The sequence below is a fragment of the Chrysochloris asiatica genome, unplaced genomic scaffold (genome assembly GCF_000296735.1).
Source record: "Chrysochloris asiatica unplaced genomic scaffold, ChrAsi1.0 scaffold00203, whole genome shotgun sequence".
NCBI lineage: Eukaryota > Metazoa > Chordata > Mammalia > Afrosoricida > Chrysochloridae > Chrysochloris > Chrysochloris asiatica.
Genome location: NW_006408721.1, coordinates 2,281,231 through 2,295,790, shown reverse-complemented (window position 1 = coordinate 2,295,790; position 14,560 = coordinate 2,281,231). Strand labels below are relative to the sequence as shown.

At 42.9% G+C, this 14,560-nt stretch overlaps 1 protein-coding gene across 3 annotated transcripts in view; it reads left to right on the top strand.

Annotated features, from left to right (window-relative positions):
- Window positions 1-1,413: 1,413 nt before the first annotated feature.
- Window positions 1,414-14,560, top strand: part of SMG7 (SMG7 nonsense mediated mRNA decay factor) — a 113,915-nt gene continuing 100,768 nt past the window's right edge. For 2 of the 3 annotated variants that reach the window (XM_006872538.1, XM_006872537.1), the window contains exon 1: window positions 1,422-1,557. In XM_006872538.1, the coding sequence (XP_006872600.1) occupies window positions 1,529-1,557 (29 nt within the window). In that variant the 5' untranslated portion in view covers window positions 1,422-1,528. Of the gene's footprint in view, window positions 1,558-14,560 lie in introns of all 3 variants that reach the window. The other variant, XM_006872536.1, reaches the window with a different exon arrangement.

Below are 14,560 nucleotides of genomic sequence, written 5' to 3'. Positions count from 1 at the left end.
AGAAGGGAGGTTATCGTCAGCCTCACCACATCCCCCAGCTCAACATGCTTGAAAACAACTTGCTGACCTAGGATGTGTTCCTACTCTCAGTCTGGCCTCTCAGCAGTAGGAGGTGGCTCTGGAAAGCAGCGTGGAGAACCCTGAAGAGGCTAGGTCGCCAAGATGGAGGAGTGCATTTCGGGCAGAGGTCCACTCTCTGGGGAACGTCAATTGCTTCGGTGGGCTGGAGTGGAATTGCATCTTGGCTGTGTGTGCCAGCACGTTCTCCTCCCTCAGGGACCCCGTCCTGGAGGCATCCCGCCTCCTAAAGCCTGAGGCAGTTGCAGGGAAACCCCTAGCCCTTTTCCGCCTCCTAGAGTCCCCTCCTCGTTCTCTACTCTCCAGCCCGCCATCCTTCCCACCTTGCATCTTCATGTGGCCCTCTTCATGCCCAGCGCTGAGAGGAAACTATGAAGGTGGCCTGTCCAAGAGTGGGTAGGAAAACCCAAGGTAAATACCGCAGAGTCCTCCCGTCTACCCCCTACAACGCTGCGGAAAGGGAGGAGGAAATAGACTTATCAGCCTGGGAGTACTACTCTTGATTTCCAACCTGGGGGAGACTTTTAAATAGAGGGGAAAGCTAGGGGGAAACACAGAGCGTTTTCCCAGGAAGCCATTCGCTACAGAGAGGGTAACCCAATCAGCACACACAGGTTACTATGACAATACAACCACAACCTTCAGTTGCCATGGCAGCTGTTTAGCCAATCCGATTGTTTTCCTTTCTCTTCTCCTTTCCTTAACCCCCGCCCAGCAGTCTCTATGAGTGCAGAGGGGAGGGGCCACGGAGAAACGGAGGGGGCCCTCACGTCACTTTTTAGCGCGCGAGGGAAGACCGGAGACAAGGGGCTGGCGGGCGGAACCGTAGGAGGAAGAGGCGGCGTTTCCGGTGGGAAGAAGTGGGGGATGGAAAAAGGAAGAGAGAAGTTGGGTAGAGTGAAAGACAGGGGAAGACTTTGAGTGTAACTCCCGGCTGATTTGTGCTCTATGTTCCCGGTGAGGCTGGGGTTGCCCCCTGGCGTAGGAGGAAAGGGGTGGATTGGCAGTAAGCAGCCAAACGTCACCAGCCAGCCGCTCAGCAGCAGCCACACAAACGCAAACACCACACAACTCGCTGACCCTAAGAAGGAGCGCTCCAGAGAGGCGGAAATCACACGGTGGGAGCGGCGTCGCTGAATTCTCGCGAGAGGGACTCCTACTTCCTCCCTCGGCTTCTCACTCCTTTACCCCCCGCCCCCTTTCCTTCGCCCTTCCCCTCCCCCCTCCCGGGTCGGAGTGTCCCAGCGCCCCACGGGTCGGAGCAGCAGCGAGAGCAGCTTTCCCCGCTCCCTCCCCTTCGCCTCACTCACCCCCCCACCCCCCCGCCGGGCGAGGAGGAGCCGGAGGAGAGGAAGATGGCGGCGGCCGCCAGCACCCGCGGTGCCGCGGGGCCGCTCCGAGGAGCCTGAGAGACCCACGGACGCTTCGCGGGAAGACGAGGCGGCGGAGGATGAGCCTGCAGAGCGCGCAGTATCTCCGGTGAGTGCCGAGGCTGGCCCCTTACTTACCGGGAGCTGACCGAGGCTTGGTGCTTGGAGCAACATACATAGAGGTGGTATATCTGAGGTGGCGGGGGTGTTGCAGCGTCTTCCCCTGACCCGGCAGGGAGGCGGGGGCCGCGGGAGGATCCGCGGGATGGGGTCGAGCGGGTATACACTTGCTTGTATGGGTGATGGGCCCCCACGGCCTGGCTGAACTCCAGCGAAGCTGGCGGTGCGGAAAGAGATTGGGGGAGCGTGAGAATGTGCGCCCTGGCTTGCTGGGGAGGGGTGGGGGAAAGGCGCCCGGGAGGTGGCGGCGACCCCGAGTCGCTTCTGGAGAAAGGGGTCTGATGGTGGTGGCGGAGGAGACGTCGTGTACAGTGGGATTGACTGGAGGAGAGGACCGGCTGGAAGTCTGCACACCTGGGGCGGGAGGGGGCAGGGAGGAGAGGAAGGCCTCAGGAAGCTGGAACTTGCTGTTCGCGGCTTGGGGATACGGAGGAATAATGTCAGCTCGGGTTACTTGGCGGGGGAGATGGGATGGGAGCGTGTGAAAGAAAGGCAGTTTGGACTTGGTTGGGTTCCTCATCAGATACTGAGTTCGAAATCAGTGTAGTCGGAAGATACCATTCTGAGGCTCGTGTGCCTTCCTTCTCTAAGTGTGGTGTAAGGAACTTGTATTTCGGAGGTAGAGTGACGCATGGGTACAGAGTACGTGTCTAGGTAAGGAGGAGACTGGCAGTTGGCACAATTTTAGGAAGAGAAATATACAGAAACATTAGAAGTTAGTATATAGTGGCCAGAACGTATTGAATGGAGAGGCACCAGCAGTTGTGCAGCCAGAAAGGTTTCAAGCAACAGTATAAGAGCTGGAGGTATAGGAAAACAGTGGACATTTCTGATGGTGGAGAAAAAGGTTGCTAAAGCCTGGGATTACTGCTTAGAAAAGAGGAACGGAGACCTTAAAAATGTGTCTCTTTTTTTTTTGCGGAGCAGAACTAAGAAAGGCAGGTCTTACGGGGAGATTTTTTTTTTTTTTTTTTAGAAAAGTGGTTTCATACCTTGTTGTTAAGTGCTGTTGAGTCGATTTCGGTTCATAGAGATCCTGTATAAGGTTTCCAAGGAGTGGCTGGTGGGTTTGAACTTCTGACCTTTCCGTTAGCAGTCCTATAGCGCCACACAGGACTCCTTGATATCTTGTAGAGGGAAGAATTTGATGAGGTAGATGTCTGACACGGGTAGAACTGCCACTTTAGTTGTTTGTTGTTAGGTGCTCCGCAGTCAGTTTCTGTTCATAGTGATTTCCTTCAGACTGAGATAGGGTTTTCGTGGCTGTAATGTTTAAGGAAGCAGTTCTCCAGGTACTTCTGTTTAGTGAAGTGAAAGTATTGCTGTGTGAGTGGATCCCTGTATGTACATTGCAAGGGGGAGATATGTAGTGATATCTGAAGGTGACTGTTTTACTTATGAGAGTATAGAGAGAAGGGAATTCTATCTATGGTTGAGTGCGAAAGTTTCCCAGACAATATGTGTGCCCAATAACCATAGGGCAGTTGGAATAATACCTGTATAGTGAATTTTTTCCTCCTCTATTATTGCTCTAGAGTCCTGGTGTGGCATTGCAGAGAAAGCACTGAACTGGTAACTGCAGAGTCACCAGTTGAAACACACCAGACTCACTAGCAAACTCTCTACAGGGTAGCTATGAGTAGGAACTGACTCCAAGGCACTTAACAACAACGACAACAAAATATTGCTTCAATATTTAACATATCAGATAAACTTAATAAAATGCAACTGTGACAAAAATCCTGTGGTAAATGCTATTGGGGTGGTAGATGCTAGTGGGGAAATTGAAAACCATTAGGACAATACTTATTCTTATGGAATTTACACTCTAGTATGTATTAGACAGGTAAATAAATAACAGTACACAGTAGAATATGGTAAATACCATAAAAGATACTAAGTCGTATAATAGTGCAAAGGCAAGAGATTACCTGAGCAATTAAGGGAATCAAGAAACACATCCTTTGTTCTTTTGCTCATCCATACATTCACAATTCATCAGACATTTTGCTGATCACCTGTGGTATGAAAACATTGTACCAAAGGCTGAGAATAGAAAAGTAAGAACCTTACCCTGCTCCTACAGTGAATGGAGCCTCAAAGAGAAAATGACACCTTTAAAATGGACTTTGAAGGATAAACAATATTCTGACAGGTATAGATTGAAAAGAGGGGAGTCTAGATGGAAGGACATCGTAGGTTGTTTAGGAAATCCTTAGTCCAGTTGAATAGCAATACAGGTTGTGCTTTATGCTGGAAAAGATTATCAAGCTTGGCCCTCCTTTTTACAAATGAAAGGAAAGCCCAAAAATTGGTGATGAACATGTAGCTGCTATTTGGGAGCTCTGGAACTCAAACATAGGCTTTCTAACTCCAAATTAACTTTGCTGTACTGCATGACTGCCTTTAACTGTCCTTTCATTGAATATGCTTTAGGTGTTAAGGATACAATAGTGAACAAAAGTGACAAAATACCTACTTTTATTGTTGTTGTTAAGTGCCTTCGAGTTGATTCTGACCGATAGCGAACCTGTATAGAGTTTCCAAGGAGCAGCTGGTGAGCTTGAACCTCTGACCTTGCAGTTCAGATGGCTTTGTAGTCTGACGCATTAACCCACAGCGCCACACCAGGACTCCTTATGTGCAGTGGAGTCCGTTCCAACACAGAGTGACTCTATACAGGGTTTCTGAGGCTGTAAATCTTTACGGGAGCAGAAAGCCTCATCTTTCTCCCACAGAACAGCTGGTAGTTTCGAACTGCTGACCTTTCAGTTCGCAGCCCGATTCGTAACTACTACAGTACCAGACTGGATCTTGTATATTCTAGTAGAAGGAGGGAGTTGGTACATATATGGACAGATAAATGTATTGCATAGCAGATTGTGGCAAATATTAGGAAGAAAAGTAAAGTAAAATAAAGTGCTGTTTTATTTAGACAGAGTAGTAGGGGAAAGCATGTTTGATAAAGTAACCCTCTTTGAGATGGTTTTGAGTACCAGGATAAGTAGTTTATAATTAAAGTGTGTGCACAGTGGGTAATTCAAGATGATACATTTAAAAGGGAGTTCACATGTTCATGGCTTTGCACAAATAAGTTGAATCTGTGTAACAGGAAGAGATGGCTAAGGATACATTGGTAGCGGTTTACTAGAAAGGTATGATGAAAAGCAGATTGGGAGAGTGGTTGTACTTTTAACGGGAAACTCACTTTACTTTGAAAGACTCTGCTATTTATATACTTTATATTTTATAAATTGACTTATCTTTAGGTTGTAGAGTCAATGGTAGATAACTTCAGATGAATTAAATTCTTTGAAGATGGGAGGACAGAATAAGAATGAATACAGTATTTAAAGAACATATATTCCAGCTACAATTAATCAAGCAAAATGGAGGAGATGTGTTGTTGTATGCTGTTACATGCCCTTGAGTCAATTGCGATTTATTTATATCGATCCTATAGACAGTAGATCTGACCCCATAGGGTTTCCTGTGTGATCATTTTTATGGGGAGGAGCCTTGGTGTTTTAATGGGTTAAGTGTTGGGCCGCTAACTGCAAGACTAGGTGTTCAAACCACTTCTTGGGAGAGAAATAAGGCAATCTGAAACTTTACCTGCTGTCTTACAGGGCCACTGTGAGTTGGATGGCAGTGGGTTTGGTTAATTTGGAATCTTTTGGGTCTTTTTCTCCTGCGGATGGTGGCTTTGAATTGCTAACCTTTAAGTTAGCAACTGAGTGCTTAACCAGGACTTCTTGAAGTCTCTTAAAGGTGTTTGGAAGTCAGACTTTTCACAGTCTTGCTTCATCGTCTTAGGGCTGGTAGGAAGGTCTGAGACTGAGATAGGGAGTGGTGTAAAGGAAGACTCTGACCAGCCTGAATTTCTTTCTCCTCCTTTAGCTAGTCATTCTATATTTAAAGTCAGCTGTGAGGAGACGAGAGTATGAATGTTTTCAGGGAAGATAACAGTGGAACTGTTGGCTTTTATAGACATCTCAGGCAGGATGCTGTCGATATTGCTGAATGAGTATACTTGGGTTATAGTAGTTATTCTTTGTGACCTTGCCTGTAGGAAGAGTATTGCCTACCTTTGTCGGTGGTGTAGAACCATGACTGGGCAGTTTTCAAACTGTGTAGTTGCAGCTCCTCCCTCAACCACATGAAAATCAGTTTTGTCTCAGCTGAATTTTAATTTGCTAGAGTAAATTAGTTGGGCTATCTTTTTATGGAAATGGTGGGATTGTAGGAATTTAGGGAGCATGATGGCAATTTTAGCAGAGTAATGAAATGAGGATAAAAGAGAAATAAAGGGAGCTGAATTTATTTCAACTAGTAGAAATAGAATAAAGAGAAGATCAAAGGTGATGTTATAATAGGTAAGAAAGGATGATGAAATTTTTTTTGTTAAAAGGGAAGTAGCTTTTTTTTTTTTGGTAAGAGCAGACAAGAATCCTATCCAAATGAATAAATTGAGAAGTATTATTTAATAAGAGAATAAAGATGATGCTTTCTTAAACTATATAAAATGAGGAGATGGTCTTAGATGTGAGAGTCCTAAACATGGGACTTTATTACTCACACTGGAGAAAAATCCAAAGGATTTTCTCTTGTGATTTATGACAATATAGAAAGATTTTCAGACTTTGAAACCTTTGTTGAGTAAAAGATGTTGATGTTGTGACTCACAATACGGGCGTATTAAATGTGTTAAATTTAGTGGGTATGGAAAAGGGTGACTAGAAGCCGTAGATGAAAAGGTAGGTAAGGTGTAATATTCTGTAGAAAAATGGCATTTTTGAAGAATACAATAGGAATTTAACTTATCAAAGTTAGAAAAGCAGGGGTGGGAAAAGTATTGAAGCACCAGATGGGGAAGACATCATCAAAGTTGTTTTGGAAGCTGAGAAAGTAAAATAATCATAGCCAAAGGGGAATACTAGTCAGACAGGTCAAATCCTGTTCTAAAAGGTGGCACAGGTGGTACAGATGACATCTGTTGCCATTGTGTGAGGCACTGTTCGTACTGTGTTCATACTCTGAATTTTCCTCCTTTCCTTCAGTTCTCCTCTTTTTGTCTTTAGTTTCTATCTAGCTGTAGGCTTGCAAATTGTTGTTTAACTGTTAAGTGCTGTTGAGTGTGTTTCTACTTGTAGCGACCCTGTCTAGGGTTTCTAAGGAGTGGCTGGTGAGTTTGAACATCTGACCTTGCATTATCCTGCAGTGCCACACAGGACTCCAGGTTTAGGAATTGAAGTCATTTCCTACTGTAGGGCACTTAACAACAACAATTACTTGTGCTGGTGGTGGTGGTATGCTTTGGAGTCAATTCTGAATCATATCGACCCTGCAGATTTCCAGGGCTGTAAATCTGTACGGGAGCAGAAAGCCTCATTTTCTCCTGCGGAACCACTGGTCATTTTGAACTGCTAACCTTGAGGATAGCAGCCTGACTCGTAACACTACCATTGTTAGACCCCTTTAAACAAAAGGTTTGAAATTATCCCTTTTGTCAGAATTTTGTTGTTGTATGATGCACCTATCAGTGAAAAGCTGTTGAATTTGACTCATCAGAAACTTTGTTGCATAAATAGAAATAACGAGGCAGCCACAACAGGGTGGTCTTCCCCACATAGAAAAGTGGTTGTCACTTAAAGTGCTAATTTAAATATCCAGTACTAACTTGTCACTGTAAATCTTGACAGAGGGAGACACAGGACCCTCTTTGTTTGTGAAGCTGGGTAAAGTAGTAAGCAGAGCATTATTGCTGGACAGAGAAGTTAGTAAGAATGGTTGTTGGTATGTATAATCAATAGCATAAGCTCCTAGTTCTAGAAGAATCTGATAATGTTGGGTCATGTATTCACTGTCTGAAAACTCCCAACAAATTCCATCTCACATGCTGACATTAATTCACAAAGCCTTCATCCCTTTTCCCTGTTCCACCTCATTGCTAAGCACAAGATGTAAGTAGCTTAGGTTTGATACTAGAAAATCAACCAAACATGCTATCACCATATTGGGGGTGGAGGGGGAGGGAGCAGCTTCAAAAGTTCATGAAGAAATGATGTTATCTTTTAATTCCATCTTTCCAGGAACTTTTAGATAATGTAAATGATTTGAAATAAATGATGGTCTCTTGAGTCTTGTGAATCTATTATATGTTATAATGCTGTTAATAGTTTTACCGTCTTGGATATTGACTGGCTAAATTATTTTGGCAGTTTATTTCTGCTTCCCTTGTGGTTTCAGTTGGATTCAGAATTTATACTTCCTGTCCTGGCTTGTTTCATTTCTTTACTCTCTAACAGCTACTGTGTTCTACCTTAGTGGTAGGTGAAGCAATTGCCGATTTTTTTTTTTTTTTTTCCCTTGCCCACAAATGACTTTGTAAAGCAAGTTTCTAATGAAACAACTTTGCAGCATAGAGTTTTTCAGAGTATTAAAAGACTGCTTTGCTTTTATGCTGGAGGAAACTTGTTTGCAATCTCCAATGACATGTCTAACCTTTCAGATTTTTGTTACTGATGATATGAATGAATGCTTGAAAATGTACATGGCTAATCTTGTTCAGAAAATAAAAGACTTAGCAGATATCTTACTGATAATAGATTGTTCATCTATATGTGGGTATTCTTGTAGATGGTCATCATGTTGCCATTGAAGTTTTACAGTCCAGTTACATTTTAATTTAGCTGCTTTGTTGTGGATAGACTCATCAGTGGCCTGGGAAATTGTAACTAAGAAGGACTAATCAGCAGTTACAGGGAAATATAGGCATGGAGTTTTGGCAAACATCACATAGTAAGTAAGAATTTGTAAACCAAAACTCTTTCTTGTTAGCGTGTAAGTGGAGCTGCTTAGGAAGGTTTTTACTTTCCCTCAGATCTGATTTTTAGTCAGTGGAAACAGGAATTAACTATTAATTGCGGGGGGGAGAAGCTTCAGAAATCTTGGATAGACTAAGTAAGTAGATGAAGTTCAGATCTTTTAAACTGTTTTCCCCTACCCCCCCCACCCCCTTGTCTGTTCATTTCAAACAGGATTTCTCAACCATGGCACTTATTGACATTTTGAATCAGATCATTGTCATAGGGGTTTGCCCTGTGAATTGTAAGAAGTTTAGTAGTAACTCTTGCCTCTATCCACTGGATGCCGGTGTCATTCTCCTTATTTGTGACAGCCGAAAGTGTCTCCACCCAGTTAAATATTTCCTGCAGCACAGATTCACCCCCAATTTGAGAACCATTTAGAAAAATGCATGTTGTTGTTATGTGCCATCTAGTTGGTTCTGACTCAGACAACCCTCATTCGGGTTTCCAGGGAGCTCCTGGTTGATTTGAAGCGCAAACCTTGTTGTTAGCATTCCAGTGCTTATCTTACAGTGCCACACCAGGACTCCAGAAATACATATAAGTAAAGGTATATTGTATATGCACAGTGTAGGTTCATTAATTGATGCCTCCAAGGCACCGATTAATTCTTAGTTTCTCTTTTCAGGTGTCTCTGAGGTAGGAATAGGCTAGTTACCATATTTAGAGGATCACTGGGTGGAACAAATGATTAAAAGTGCTACAACTACTCATTAAAGGTTGTTGGTCCAAATCCACCAACAGGTATCTCTGAAGACAGACCTGGCAATTAGCTCTCAAAAGGGTTGTTGTTGTTAAGTGCTGTCGAGTCAGTTCCGACCCATAGCGACCTTGTACAGGGTTTCCGAGGGTGTAAATCTTTATAGGAGTAGAAAGCCTCATCTTTCTCCCACGGAGCAGCTGGTAGTTTCGAACCGCTGACCTTAAGGTTCGCAGCCCGATTCGTAACCACTACGCTATGGCCATGAAAATCCTGTGGGATGCAATTGTATTCTGCACACGTGAAGTTGCCATGAGTTGGAATTGGCTCGACAGTCGGTAACTGGTAGCCGTGTTTAGATTTTACCATAAATACTTGTACATATTTAAATAAAAAATTTTATTTTATTGGCAATTACTGAATACCATTTGTAAAACATAAACACAGGGGCTTTGCTGAAGGAAACTCACAGATAATAGAAAAAGACATTATTGTAACTGTAATAGCAGGAGGAGCTTCTATTTGATCTGGGTCCTGAAAGATGACTTGGGCTTTTAAATGTGAATATTGGGTACCTTGACATTCAGGTAGACGGATCATCTCTTGGCTCCTTTATTTCATCTCAGTCTCTTTAAATACATGGCATTTGTATTGTAGTCAGACTTTTCTAAGTTGTTCTTGTTGTTAAGTGCCGTCAAGTCGGTTCCGACCCATAGCGACCCTGTACAGGGTTTCCGAGGGTGTAAATCTTTACGGGAGCAGAAAGTCTCATCTTTCTTCCGCGGAGCAGCTGGTAGTTTCGAACCGCTGACCTTAAGGTTCGCAGTTGTTCTTAGGTAAAATAAAAATAGATTTATGGACAGAGGAATATATATTGGGAATTCTAGTTTTATAGATTTGATGGCTGGTATGGACCTTTAAGTGGAGTCCCACTATGATGCTGTAGGATAAACACTGGATTGCTAACTGCAAGTTCTGTGGTTCAAACTCACCAGCTCCTCCTTGGAAACCCTAATCAGGGTCACTTGAGTGAGAACCTACTCCGTGACACTTAACAACAACATGGACCTCAAAGTGAGCATAGTAGCTCCATGAGCCACAAGGGCTACAGTTGAGCTCCCCAGCTACTCCTGGGGAGAAAGACGAGGCTTTCTGCTCCGGGTTACATCTACAGCCTGGGAAACCCAAACAGGATCGCTATGACTGGGACCGACTCAGTGTCACTTAACAACAGTGGGCCTTGAAAAGGGAGAAAGGGAGTTTGGTCAGGTAGGTTTCTGTAGAATCCTTGCCTTTACCTGTGCTCCCAGCTGTATACCATTGCCCTGGGACCTTATTTCAGTTAGACTGTGTCTCCCTTTTTTTGATCTTTTACGTTTTTTCTCCTTTACTAATCTCCTCTGTGCACCAATCTAGTTGTTCCTTAATATTTTTCTTGCTCCTGTTTTCCCTTACCTTTCTTTTATAGCTAACCATTTGAAGTTTGCCCTATACTGTTTTTCCTTTTATTTACCTTCTACTTCTCGTTAATCTCTTGTAATCTAAATTTTTCCTTAGTGTTTTATTAGACTTGATAATTCTAAAGATGCCAGACACCTCTTAATACCAAATTCATTCAGTGATTGTTTTCCTTTCTTTCTCTCATACCTATAATTTTGTTTTCTTTTCTAACTTTATCATACTTACTTACCCATCTCACCAGTAAAAATTTCTTGCAGGCCAAGGTAATATAGCCAAGTCCCTGGGACTACAAAGAAAACATGCCCTCAAGTAGTTTTATCAGACTGAATTTAGGAACATAATTGCTAAATAGTTTACACCTATACCTGCTATGATATATGAGGACTCCTGGTATGGTGCTGTGGATCAGCACTGGACTGCCAAACCACAAGGTCAGCAGTTCAGACCTACCATCTGCTCCTCAGAAACCCTATACAGGGTCGCTGTGAGTCGGAACCGACTTGATGGCACTTAACAACAACAACCAGCAACAACATGATATATGAGGAGTCCTGCTGTGGTGCTATAGAATAAGCACTAGACTGCAAGCCTGGTTTGGACTGCAAGTTTGGCAGTTCAGAACTCACCGGCTGCTCCTGGAAAACCCTATATATATATATATATATATAAGTTGCGATAAGTTGGAACTAACTCAGCAGCATTTAACAACAACAACAACAAGTTTTAAGTTGGAGTCCTGGTATGGTGCTGTAGGATAAAGCACTAGACATCAAGACCAGTTTGAACTGCAAGGTCTGCAGTTCAAACTTAGCAGCAGCTCTTTGGAAACCCTATATAGAGTCACTATGAGTCGGATCAACAATGAGTTTTGAGTAAGGAATCCTGATTGCATAGTTGGTTACTAACTACATGGTCAGAAGTTGGAATCTAACAGCCACTCTGCAAGAGAAAGATGAGGCTTTCTGCTCCCGTAAAGATTTACAGCCTCAGAAACCATATACAGGGTCACTATGAGTGGGAACTGATTCAACGGTGCACAGCCACCAACAGCAAGTTTTAAGGTAGGGAGACCCTCAGCAAGATTGTTGGACACAGTGAGTGCAACAATGGGTTCACATATAGCGATTGTGAAGATGGTACAGGACTAGACAACATTTTGTTTGTTATATATTGGTTACTAAGAGTTGAAACTGACTAAGGTGGCATGTAACAAAAAAAATACCTGGAACTAATTGATAATTTGCACCTCTGTCTTCAGCACATTTCTAGTTTTAGAAGTCTTACTGTCATGCTAGGAGTCCTGGTGTGGTGCTGTGGGTTCATGTGCTGGACTGCAAAGTCAGTTTGAACCACAAGGTTGGTGGTTCAAGTTCACCAGCTGCTCCTCAGAAACCCTAAACACTGTAGGATAAGCACTGGGTTGTTATGGGTTGGAACCGACTCGATGGCACTTAGCAACAACTGTCATACTAAACTCAGCACTCTTTAAAGTAAACTCTGTTTTTTTTTCCTTTTCATCACCCTACCTTTTCTCCGTAAGGAACTCTGGTAGCGTAGTGGTTAAAAATTGGGCTGCGAACCGCAAGGTCAGCAGTTTGAAACTACCAGCTGTTCTGTGGGAGAAAAATGAGGCTTTCTGCTCCTGTAAAGATTTGTAGCCTCGGAATCCCTTTATAGGGTCGCTATGAGTCAGAACCAACTCCATGGCACATAACAACAACAACAGCAAATCTTTACCAGAGCAGAAAGCCTCATCTTTCTCCTCGGAACTGGTTTTGAACTGCTGACCATGAGATTAGCAGCCTGACACGTAACTACTGTGCTACCAGAGCTCCTTTATATAACAGTAAAAAAGTGTGTCGCCATAGGATAAGCACTCAACATTAAGGTCAATTTGAACTACAAGGTGGTCAGTTGAAACTCACTAGCTGCTCCTTGGAAACCCTCTCCAGGGTTGCTATGAGTAGGAATCAATTTAATGATACTTAACAACCACCATATTCATATACTTGTATGGATATATGAGGGGGCTTCAGAAAGCTCATGGAAAAAAAATTTCAAAGAATTTTTTAGCCCCCCCACCTGTACTTTAAAAATTGTTATTGGTCTGTATCATATGCCATTTAACATTTATCTAAACTATTTTTGCATATTCATATCTATAGTTTTATTTCAAATAGCAGTATACTGTTATTTCCAATTCTTTAAGGAATGCTATGATGAATAATATCTTTAAACTCACATATCCTTTTTGGGTGAAAGAGAGTACACATTGTAAGATATGTAGTTAAGTGTTGTAGGAAGAATAATGCTCTTCACCCCTGACCCCCCATCCATCCCCCAAAAAAGATACCCATATCCTAATTGCCAAAACCTGTAAATATGTAGTAATTACATGGCAAGGGAAAATCAAGATTGCTAAACTAACTTTGTCTCACATACTTTTAGCATGTTACCAGGAGGGACCAGTTTCTGGAAAAGAACATTATTCTTGGTAAAGTAGATGGTCATTGAAAAAGAGAAAAATCTTCAGCAAAATGAATTGACACAGTGGCTGGAACAATGGATTCAAATATGGCGGTGTTTTGTTCTGTTGTATATAGGGTCACTGTGAGTTGAAGTTGACTCGATGGCACTAACAACAACAAGCAAACTTTAGTAGGATAGAGTTAAAGGGCTCAGAGCTCCGCAGAAGATAGATAGTACCATCTGCTTCCATAAAGATCTCAGCCCTGAAGTCCTATGAGGCAGTTCTACTATGTCCTGTACGGTTGCTGTGAGTCAGCAGTAATGGGTTTGGTTTTGGGGTAAGGTAACTTTAAAATGAGGAGATTCTCTGGTTGAACCCAATGTAATTATAAAGTTCCTTTCAATGTAGAAGAGGGTTGCAGAGTCAAAACTAGAAAGATGATATCCTGAAAAAGACTGGGCCAACTGTTGCTGGCTTTGAAAATGGAGCCAGACTGCTGATGCTGGCAGTCTCTTAAAGCAGGAAAAATTGCAAGACAGATTCTCTCATAGAGCAGCCTTGGCTACACCTTGATTTTAGACCAGTGATACCTATTTTATACTTATGATTTTCAGCATTTGATATAAGATAATAAATTTGTGTTGTTACGTACCAGTGAATTGATTCCAACTCATTGCAACCCCATATGAAAAAGTAGAGTTTCCCCCTAGGGTATTCTAGTCTATAATCTTTACAGAAGATCACCAGGTCTTCCAGGCAGCCTCTGGGTGGGTTTGAACTGTCAAACTTTCAGTGAGCAGCTGGGTGCTTAACCATTGTACCACCAGGATTATTACAGCTACTGTAGGAAATGAATACGCTGATTCCTCAGGAATCCTGGTGTGGCACTGTAGGATAAGCACTGAACCGCAAAGTCAGTTTGAACCACAATATCGGCAATTTAAACTCACCAGTTGCTCCTCAGAAATCCTATACAGGGTTGCTATGAGTTGGAAGCAACTCAGCAGCACTTAACAACAATAAAACCTCAGTTACAGACTTTCTTCTTATTTCAATATTTCACATTTGACAGTATTAAAAAGTTTACCTGTTTTGTGCATTAATGAGTGCCAACGTGCAAGGCAAAGAAAAATTCTGGCTGTAATGGTTAAGGTTCTGTGTTAGCTTCTCTGGACCATGATTCTCAGTGACTTGACAGTTATGTAGTATTGTTTGGCAGTTTTGTAGTCCTCATCCATTTTGTGGTCTCATGTGGTCATTCTTCATTTCATATAATGCTGATATTTGCCTAGCGACCAGGCGGAACCTGACCATATCAATAAGTGAAGAGTGGGTTGTTGTTGTTGTCAGGTGCCATCGAGTCGGAACCGACTCATAGCGACCGCATGCACAGCAGAACGAAACAATGTCCGATCCTGGGCCAACCTCACTA